An 11,349-nucleotide genomic window follows, 5' to 3' on the forward strand; every position below is an offset into this window, starting at 1 on the left:
TGACAGCACATCTGTGTTAACTATTATAATTTCAGAATTAAAACATATCTCGTATGCATCTCTTGCAAAGCCTTAGTTATCTGTGGTTTGGTTAGCTGTTGGCCACAACCGCACTATTCTTAAGATGACTTGCTTCGTATTGAACTTCACATACTTCTTGTATATATCTTTGTTTCCTTAAATGATAACCTATTCAAAATTGTTAACAGAGCACATTTAAAGCTAAGTGAAACAAATGTCAACTTTCTGAAGGCAGCTGTGGGTTGAGACTAGAAAGATGAGAGCTCTGCTCCTCTCCCCTTGCAGTGGAAGAGGTTCAATTATTTCTGAATCAGGAAGTAACAGTGAGAAATGAATACTGTATTAGGAATAATCAATGTCAGGCGTTCAAGCACAGTGATGCATTTCACAGTGTTTTAGAGACCATCATCACAGGGAGAAAAAAAAGTATTTTATAGTTCCTTTTATAGTCTTCTGGTGTAACAAATGAATTAGATGAGTTGTGACTGAAACCCTACATTCAATTCCCCATTGTTTCTTCTTATTGTGCAATTGATTTGTGACAGAAGAAAGACTGAGATTGAATTCAATGATGTAAGTCAACAATAATGTGGTTTAGACCTGTTATTTTAATCTGAGAGGAAATTTTGCCTATATTCCCTGAGTATTTAGAGCACCGAGACCATTGCAAATAGAGCTTATGCATGCAGTAAATCTGCCCAGTCCCCAGTGTTGATTTGTCTTGTGAAGATCAATGTAGTATCAAAGCTTGTTTGAATTACATATCATTCTGCTGCTTCTGGGAGATGGAATCAAGGCAGAACATACTCACCTAACTTAGGATATTTATGATTTTCTTTTCATTAAACAGTTCTCAGACGTAAAATCAGCTGTATGTATCAAAAGTGTAGGACACAGTGATGGGCAGCAGCAGCTCTTCAGCCCAGTAAATGGTCTTCCAAGGAGGTATCATGAACTTTTGTCTTCACTGAAATTAACTGGGTTTTGAGGACAGGTACTTAGTATCAATCTGCATATGTAAAATGTCTGTTCCAAGGATAACACTGACCTTTGAAGAAATAATTCATAAGGCTATTCACCATCCAGTCATATGTCACAGATTGGAAAAACCTACTGCCCAGATGATTGAAAGCAAGCATTAGCAGTGATTTCATTAAAGAGCACATTATATCCCTACCAAGAAAGCTGACTATCTTGATGTTCTCTTGTCCTTGTATCTATTCACTTCTAATAGTTGATCATCTTGCTGGGAAGGGTTACTCTTTTTTTTTAATATGTACATAGTGCCTAAAATGTCATAATCTCCAGCTTGAGCCCAAGGATACTTTGCAATTTCATAAATTAGAACTGTTGACAATGTACATACATACCTGAGAATGCCTACACTAGACTATTTTCTCTGTGCTGTAAGTAGAAATTCATTTCAAAGTACAAGCAGATGATGATCATTATAATTTAATTAGTAATACTGTCCCCAAAATCATTTCTTATTCAAAAAATAAATTACTATGTTATTACTAAAGAACATGCATGAACATGCATACATACTGTAGAGACTTTAGATGTGTATTTTTTCATACAGAATGAATGTAAAGGTACAGAAAACATTTCGCTAAAATTTTCCAGCAATCATATTCAATGAACTGTGATAATAAAGGTTTTCAAAAGAGGATTTCTGAATAAGTTTATTCTATACTGGGCTTCTATACTGGGTTATATCTATAAGTGCAAGAGAACATAATTGAAGTCCCGATTTTCAAACAGTATGAGACTGAAGGTTAGATGATGAAATTCTCAATGCTTTTAAAGATCCGCTTTTAAGAAAATGTTTAATCTTCAAAGAAGAAGACTATGCCACATATATAGTTTAAATTGATTGTTGCTGAGGCCAGTTTTAAAATGTTAGGAATGGATTCAACTAATTGCTTCTATCTACAAATACAAGAAAAGTAAAATAATATTGCTGATTGATAGTCTGCTTTGTTGGGTATCAGAAATAACAAAAATTAACAGTGAATAGAGTGGATAGTTGGCTCAAAATATTTGAGTTTTGTATTGAAATCCCAGTATTGTTTTACTAAACAAAACAAAAAGAAACAAACATCCAAACAACAGCAACAACAACAAAAATCAAAATCCACCAGATTTTGTATAAAGATGCCTGCTAATATATTGTTCGTTAGCTATTGAAATCTAAATAACTGGACATCTCTAGAGTCTGGAACTATATGTATTTATATGAGTCAGATGATAGCTAAACACTGCCCTGAGTTTGTTGTATTTGCTCTAACTGATGTACTTCCTATGAAAATATTTGTTTACTTCAGTGAATAAATTATGGTTAGTGGTAGGAGGGAGCGTTTTATCTTTTAATTTCTTAAATTAATGTTTTTCATTGATACATTAACTTGTCTTTGTAATTTCTGTAAAACACCTACTCTGTGAAATAGATAATCATTTTTCTTGGTTTTGTCTCTGTAGAATCAAAATATGAACCAAATACTCAATGGCCATCCCAAAGCTGAAAGAAAAAATGGTGTCAAAAATAAAAATGTAATACTGAAGAATGAAACAGCAGGAAAATGGCACTTTGATAGAACAAGATTTCATCCTGTATTCCTTTGTCCAGTCTCAATTTTGAAATCATACATCTATGAAGTAATATATACTCAGTATACTGCTTTGGACCCTGAGTCTCACAAACTTCATATCTTAAAAATATCATTATCAGTCAAGATGTCAACAATTTATGAGTTATTTGCATGTGAAATGGCTGATAACTGTTAAGCAGTTAAAAAAGACCGACAGTTCTGATAAACTAGTATTCATGTTACACATGATTTCTCTAACATGACTGCATCTAAATTCTTTATGTTAGTTATTAGTTAACAAATACATGGACATATAACTTGTCTAAATCAATGATATAAATAGGATAAATATTGTAGAATTTGACAAGATAGAGTAGATAAGAATTTGCTTTGGAATATTTGGGAAATTACAACTGACAATTTTCTACATATTTACATTAGGAATTCTTAGGTAAAGTGTTAAGTATGTTTTACGTAGATTCAAAATCTCTTCTAAAAGAAGGACAATATTTTCAGCTGCAGAAAAGATGCAAGCAAAGAACAAAGTAGAGTCAAAATTGCTTCTTGGTTTCTTAGTTAAAACAAGTTTCATTCCAGCAAAACTTGTATCTTAGCATTCTTACAGCACAAGAGTGCTTCACGCATTATGTTTATATGATGTTTATATGACAACAGCCTGAAGTAGCTGGAAACATATCATGATATCCAAAGGAATTGGAGGCTGAATTTCATTTCCATCCAAACGAAGATAACGAAGGCGAGGGATGTTACCATAAAGACCATAGTCTTCTGCTACAGCAATTGAGACTGGGCATATCTGAGTACCATTGACACCTGAAAATGTAGATCACACATGTTAGGTAATTTCCATGGGGAGGGATCTTGAAAACTAACCTGTCCTTAGGAAAAAAAAAACAACAAAAACAGCCTTGCCCCAGTGTTTGTATGGGACTCACTTTCTCCTGTCAGAGTTGGAATAACACCCACAATTTTATTTGTTAATGTAAGAATGTACACTGAGATAACGTAATTTAGAGTAGCGAATCACATATTTAACATGCCGTATTTAACATACCATAATTGTGAATAAAGCGTGCTAGATATATAACCTCATCTTGGACAGAGACCAAAACAACTAGCTTAGACAGCTACCCCAGTAAGTATATTTTGAGACATAACTCCAACTTCACAGGAGGCAGAACAAGGCTAATGCTGAGGAATTTTGAAGATGTTACCTCAGTGATACGCTATAATATGCATATATCTTCTGATTACAACTTCCAAAGTTATTTGAAGTTAAGACAGAACAACCACAACAAGAACAAGAAAAAGCATGTTTTTTGTTTGTTTGTTTGTTTGTTTGTTTGTTTTTTTAACCCAAAAAGAAAAGTAGTATTGCCCAGATGTTGGCAACATCTTTGAAACAGACTTCATCTTTGTCATGGAGACTGGATGTATACATCTAGCTAGTCAAGGACTGAGAATTTTATCAGAAATATTGTAACAAGATCTCTTTGCCTATGTTGTGAAATTTGATTAATACATTTAATACCCTTGTAAGACATCTGATAGTCTTGGAAGAAACAAGGTACAACTAATTTTCTTGTGTGAAGACATGAAAAAGGAAGTCTGAGAATAAAATTTCATTGTGGAAGCAATTACAAAAAGATTTGCAAATGAATCAATGCTGTATAGCAGACAATATTTGTCTTTTCAGGTTACAGTGCACTTCAAAGAGCCGAAGAGCACTGCTGTCCTTAGAAGACAAGATGGCTTCAAATGAACTCTAAAATTCTGTGTTCTCTGATCTAGAAAATATCCCAGTGGAATAGTGTTCATAGGTTAATTATTCCAGCCTTAACATGAGAAGGTAGTTTTTGAACCACAGGCCATCTATGAAGTGACTTTCTGATAACGTGTGATACAGAGTGGTTTGGTTATTTTATAAGTAGTAAATCCTACCCAAGTTATTAGAGGAGTAAAAGCCTTTATCTCTTTCAATCCTAGGTTTGTGGGTATATTGCTGAATTTTGCTGGCAAAAGGAGGGACAGGGCAATCCAGTTACATTAGTGCAGTTCCCTCAAAAGAACTGATTCATGCAGAGAATAGTGTCAGTCTAAGCAAACAATTTAGACTCCATTTACAAATCCTGGAGAGAAATGCATGCATAGAAAAGTTGACTAGTGTCTCCTGATGATAGGATGAATTTCCCTCTGGAATTGTAAAGGACTGAATGACATTCAAAATAGAAACTAAAATCTTGGATGGTTATTTTCAATAAGACAAATTCATCTGTGGTCAGTATTATTGACAAGGAACATAATATTTACACTGAGACTCTGGAGCTGCAGTTGGGGAAAACTAAAGAGATCCTCATTACGGGTTAATACTCTACATCTGCTGAAGAACTACAAAAGATCCTGTTTCTTTTTCCAGTATGAATTCATAAGGTCTCGACATCTAGAAAGAGAGTTGCTATAGAAGATGGGTGTATTAGGACATATAGGTGTAGGAGCATGTGCCTATTCTACTCTTACAGCACCTAGCAACACCCACTGTGCTCAAATAGTTGCATTTCCTTTCCACTTTTGTATTAGCAGCTATGGGTAAGCATGGAAATCTGTACCTTTCTGGGCTCTTTCACCAAGAAAGCCAGTAACAGTAATAGTTCAGGAGTCTGACAATTAGACAGGATCTAGAACATAGATCATTTCCTTCCAAATATCCTAAAATTAATTTTGATAGATTGGTACTGCTACTTGGCCCAAGGAATTTTCCCTTTCTCTCTGTGTGGAACAATATTATCTCAAAGGAGCTAGCTCAGCCTTCTGACATTCCCCTAGGGAAACTTAATGTTTGGTCGCTTTCATCAGTCCTTTGACAACACTGTAGTACCTTCTGCTTACCACTGTTCATTCTCTACACTGTTACTTCATGCCTTCACCTCTTTTTGCTTCCTTTAATGCTCTCTATCCCATGATTTGACATCTTACAGCCTTGCATAAATAAATAAATAAAATTGCAAAAAGCTATAACTTAAAATGTGATGAAACAGGAGTGATGTTTATCTGCTGTAGCCATGATTGTTTTTCATTTTATGTCGATTTTGCTTCTAAATGTTGTGTACTATTGTATTCTGTTGTGCAGTGGGATTCTTGGTGAAGATATAAATAATATTTTGGTTCCACAAGACCAGGTTACCATTGACTTCACTGGGCTTCAGTGCAATAAAAAGTACACAAACAATATTTACAGTCAAATTTTTGTGTCTGAACTCTTGCAGTGCCAACAGTGTAACTATGAACAACCAAGAGGAAAGAAAATAGTAGCAAGTGTGCTGGAGTATCTGAGAATTAATGTTGTAGAAGAGGTCACACAAAGCATGCATAAGTACATTTTCAGATGGACTTTTTTTTATGGAGAAACCAGATCCAAGCTTTCACAATTACTTTTCTTTCAAGTCCTTTACATTTGTTACATTAAAATTATGACTGACCATTGTCTTCCTGTGCTTAAGAACAATCACAGACCAATGCCACAACTTAATTACCCTGCCTGACAGAATAAAATTCCTTGCATGCAGTCTTAAAGTTTTTTGATAAACTATCCATCAAGGCTTTGTCCAGGGGATCCTATGTCATTATTGTACCTCTTGAACAATTACAATCCTGTGGTAATATAGCTTAGATGATATCAGTATTTCACTTAAGATATTGTTTTTTCAATATATATATTTGACTACTTTTTACATGGCTGTTAAAAATAAAAACTTCATTGGAAAAAATTATTAAGAGGAAAAATTCAAAGAGCCTAAGTAATGAATGTTCAATTTGAAAAGTGGTAAAGACATGTAAGTCTTTTGGAAAATTAGTGTGACTTAGACTCATGGATATTCATGTGTCATTGGAAAATGATAATTGAGTTTACAGATACTAGATAGGTTATTATTCACAGTTTAAACTTATTTTAAAACTTTCTTAAGAAAGGAAATAATCTGGCAGCTGCTTAAATGCTCTTTTCTACCTTTAACACAAAACACATCATAACTGGACAAGTTACATTCAATTATTTCAGTTTACCGTCCATTTAAAGTGACAGGAGACAAAGTCTACACCTAAGGCCTTGAAATGAAGCAATTAAAATAAATCCCTTTCTAACCAGGGGGCAGTGAAATATGTTTGGTAGCACCGTATGTCATTACCCTTAACTAATTAACTGTTAGGCTTTTTGCAGGCCACTTAAAAAGGTTCCAGTTGCACAGAATTCTTCTGTATTTGTCAGTTTTCATACATTTGATTTTCCAAATTCAGAATTAATTAAACAATTAGTAGCTATCCTCCTTTGATATGTTATTCTTTCACACAGAAGATAAATTGTTCCCTTTAGCATGTTTGTGATCAATAGTAACACAACATAGGAAAGAATTTGTTCAATTAGCATGATAAGAAGGCAAATGTGGAGACCTGGCTGCTTTCTATGCAGTGATAATTAGAAAGTGACCACTTTGATTTCACCCTTGGGCATGAAACAGCTTACTGTACTGGCTATCAAAAAGCATCTGCACATTAGTAATCAGGAAGATTTAAGATGTGCAGGACTTGTATGCAGATACTCCACCTGGTAGACCTTACCAGAATGTTCCTTGTGTACTTAGATGCTGGAAACACTGCTAGAAGCAGAGTTAGGATATGACAAGCTTCTACTGCTACTACAAAGAGATCCTCAAAGCAGCTGAAAATATAGTGATTCTGTTAGTTTACTGAAGTCTCTAATGTTCTCAGAAACTTTGGAAATATGGAAATATGACAGTTACATAGATGTGCATTGAACATCCCAAACTACTACCCTCATTTTTTTTAATTGTCCCTTGCATGTTTACTCCCACCATATTTGTGTGAAACCTTAATTTTCTCTCATGAAATGTTCACTGGTGTGTATATATCAAAATTCAAATGGAAAAAATTCCATAAGCCTCCTACTTCTGATCTGCTTACAAGGATGCCTTTTTTTCTGTATCCTGATGAACATTTTCCAAAAGTTGGTATTACTCAAATGCACGTATTTGTCATGTTTAGAACAGAACTGAAAACTGGCCTCTGGGAAGTCCTATTGCTTATTTCCCTATAACCCATGGCACATTTTTAATCTCTTCTTTCAAGTACTTTCTGAAGTTAAGAAGCCATTTTAAATGAATTACTTCTTGGTGATATCACTGATGATACACACTTACTTTTGATTCTGTTGTGATCAAGGTGAAGGTGCTCAAGATGAGCATTGATCGGTGGAATTTTAGTGAGTTGGTTATGAGACAGCTGTAGGTCTAGGATAGATGAAACATTAAACCCATTTGGGGGAATGCCTTCATCAGATAATTTATTGTAGTTCAGTCTAAGGAAAGTCACTTTGGGTATTGCACTGAAGTAGTTTTCTGGTATAACTTCAATGGAGTTGTTGTCTAAAAACAGCTGCAGTGTATTAGCTGGAATGCTTAAAGGCATCTTTTTGAGGGAATTTTTCGCTATATTGAGTTGCATAAGACTGTTGAGTCCTTGGAAGGTGTCACTTTGAAGAGCGCTGTCCAACAAGTTATTCTGGTGCAAATCTAACATAGTGAGATTTTCCAAATTGCTGAAGACTCCTTCTGGGATTCTGGAGATTTTATTTCTAGCCAGCCTCAGCTGTTCCAAGCCCACTGGTAATGGAGCTGGCACCTCTTCCAACTCATTATCTTCAAGGAATAAGTACAACAGCCTTTTCAGCTTGCTGAGCACACCACTCTCAATTCCATTGTTGGTGATTTTATTCTTGTTCAGATTTATCCATCTTAAATGAGTGGCATTAACAAAAGGCTTCTCTGAAATTGTTTCGATTAGGTTGTTTTGAAGGTAGAGGTACCAAATTCTTGCTGGGATTGCAGGTATTTCTTTAAGTCCTTTGTTATCACAGTATAATGCATTGGGGAAACTAGGAGGACAAAAACATTCTTGTGGACACTCAAAAGTGTAATGAGACCAGTGCTCAGGATCCAGCTCGTTATGAACTTGTCTCACTGTTCGAGTCCACACAAAATGGACTAAGAATAATAGCAAAAGACTTGGACAGACTTTTAGAGTCATCATTTGCCTTAGAAGGGGAAAAAAACAATTAGATGTCTCAAGAGAACCCTCTAACAACATACCAAATTAACAAAGCATTATTACACTACAAATAATATTTCCTTTATAAATGGACAAATTCTGTCACCCATGGCATTTCCTAAAAAGTAATATGAGGTATAAACAGTTTAGCATTATATGTTGAATATTTTCCTGTTTTAACTTAGTTTTCACAAATTTAGGGTACAAATTTAACTGATGTTCGTGCAGAGATCATTTCACAGAATCTGGAAGAATGGAGTGTGTGTCTGAATTATATCAGTCCTTCTTATACATTTATTTTATTTTATTTATTTTAAAATCTGCATTGAGATTTCTGTGTATGATAATTTATGTAACTTATCATCTACAATAATGCTATCAATGCTATGATGATATTAAAACTTTTGTAGTCTGTGTTACTCCCTTTAACATTAATCCTATAATCTTTTCTGGTTTTCCTCTCTTCTAAATTATAGTGGCATCTGGATCAGATTTTCCAGGTCTTTTCTCATCACATAAAAGTGAAAGATCAAAGAATGTTTTAACAGCTGTTTGTTGGGCATGTTCTTAAAAAGCTTGGAGGGAATATGTTTGAGTAATCCATTTCTCTTCCTCCCTTTCTCTTTCAAATTCAAAGTTATGAATTGTCTTCTCTATAGCAAAGAGGCAAAACAAATGCCTGATCTAAATTAAATAAAAGGCAAGTCCGAACTGAATTAGCTCATATACAGTCATGAATCTTGTAACTTTTTCACCAACTTAATTACTTGCTGTGCTAATCCTTTTCACCATTAAACAACGAATAAGATCATTAATGCTCACTTGCTCCAACAGGACATATCTCTGTGGCACAAAGACAGTGCTTCACAAACTTTATTATCTTGTTTGCTTTTCAAAATGCGAAAGCAATAGAGGGCTGAGATTTCTGGCAAAAATACAGATATTAGTTGTGGAAAAAACACCACATTTAAATAAAGAGGGAATTATTTCCTATGTCTAGTGCACCATTAAGATTAACAGCTCAGTTAATTGCAGCATATCATATGCAACCAGTTAATAGTGTTCATTTTTGTTAATACCAGTAACAAGTGCAATATCCTACATATCATCTTGTCTCAGAATCTGCTATTTGGAATTATTCCAAACCGGCAAATAAAATATTTCTAAAGAACAACATATTTAATTCTCACTCTGTAAATATTCATAATAATATGATATCATAATAAAAATAATATTTTTAAAAGAAATGTAAAGTAATTTACCTTGTCAGTCAAGTTCCTGGAGCTGTCTGCAGCCAGTTAAAATCACTGTTACAGCCTTTGGCTGCTAACCACTGTGTTTGCTTCCTGTCCTAAGAATTAATAGCATATAAAACTTGAATTATGTGCTAACATTCCCAGATGTATTACCATACACACCTTATTAGCTATTGTTCCTAATTTGATGTTGCTTCAGGATCTGGGCTTACCTCAGCCTTCTTGGATCTCCCCTTTCTATTGGTCACTGCTGTTAGACTGTAATAGCTTGAGTCAGGCTACAAGCCGCGTTCTATGAATACAGCCTAATATATACGCATCAGTGACTACAGCTTTTAACCCCTAAAACAGCTAAGGCACCTCAGCACCTAGACAAGAAAAGGCAGGAAATCCTGACTTGAATAGCAAGCAACCACAGAGCTGAAGGCATTTGATTCTTACATTTTAGCAGATGAGATGATCTGGTCTAGATGAAACAGGTAGCACAAAGTGTTCCGTTATTCAATACTTTTGTCAAATTATACTTTACACACAAAGCTTGCTTACATCATAATTCATTCTCATAATACCTGAACTGGCCACAAAACATTAAAAACAGTGACATCTGTTCCAGCGGAAATCTTTTATTTGATTTTGATTAAATGCAGATGCTGCCTTGCCATTTAAAGATGTAATTCTTGATTAGAGGAAGAAGATAGCAAAAGCATTTGCTAAGATTTTTAAAATAACACATATTTTCATTTCTTTAAGGATTAAAACACACCTTTTCCTCTTTCTTCTGAGGCATTTTTACACATATTTCTACTAAGATATCATATTCCACAGTGCCTCCTGCAGTGAGGTCTGTTTTTAATTATCAAGGCACCAATTAATTGTCTTGTTTTATCATTGATCTAAAGTAAACTCTTTCCAGCCAAGTCATTTTCCAAAGCATAGTTGCATATTTCTCACATTAAATACTTCAGGGGGATTTTTGTTTTCTTTTCTGATACAAATAGTAACAGATAAATATCAGGAAAACTATCCAGGCTCAAAGCCAGAGCATAAATATTTTAAAAGAAAAGTTAATGAAAATGCTACAAACATAAAATACATCCTCAAAGCTTTTATGAGTTTATGCTTGTTTTAAAACATATAATAAATTTAATTCAGTTCAATCTAAGTTTTTTAATAATAAAATCTCCAATAACATACTTCATAATGTTCAGTTCTTTGATTCCCAAATTCAGAATGTCTAAGAAGAGATTTAAGAAATATCTAGTAACCTAATCTTCATTTTAATCCTCATTCTTTTATTTTGCAGGAATGACACAAATAAATAAATAAAAGGAAATCAACCCTTA

General features: G+C 34.2%; 1 protein-coding gene across 1 annotated transcript; it reads right to left on the reverse strand.

The window, feature by feature from the left end:
- Positions 1-1,461: 1,461 nt before the first annotated feature.
- Positions 1,462-10,198, reverse strand: KERA (keratocan). Its single transcript, XM_072360658.1, has 3 exons — positions 10,013-10,198; positions 7,844-8,736; positions 1,462-3,446 (listed from the first exon to the last, which is right to left on the reverse strand). Exons 2-3 carry the CDS (start codon positions 8,730-8,732, stop codon positions 3,274-3,276), a joined length of 1,062 nt encoding a protein of 353 aa, XP_072216759.1. The 5' UTR covers positions 8,733-8,736; positions 10,013-10,198; the 3' UTR covers positions 1,462-3,273.
- Positions 10,199-11,349: the final 1,151 nt, after the last annotated feature.

Source organism: Excalfactoria chinensis, chromosome 1 (genome assembly GCF_039878825.1).
Source record: "Excalfactoria chinensis isolate bCotChi1 chromosome 1, bCotChi1.hap2, whole genome shotgun sequence".
NCBI classification, from domain to species: Eukaryota; Metazoa; Chordata; class Aves; order Galliformes; family Phasianidae; genus Excalfactoria; species Excalfactoria chinensis.

Bases quoted from the DNA above. Each gene is read 5' to 3' on its own strand.
- KERA (XM_072360658.1), bottom strand. From the start codon at position 8,732: ATGATGACTCTAAAAGTCTGTCCAAGTCTTTTGCTATTATTCTTAGTC. The intron at 3,447-7,843 runs GTAAGTGTGTAT...CTACATTTTCAG, and splicing joins TGATCACAACAGAATCAAAA to GTGTCAATGGTACTCAGATA.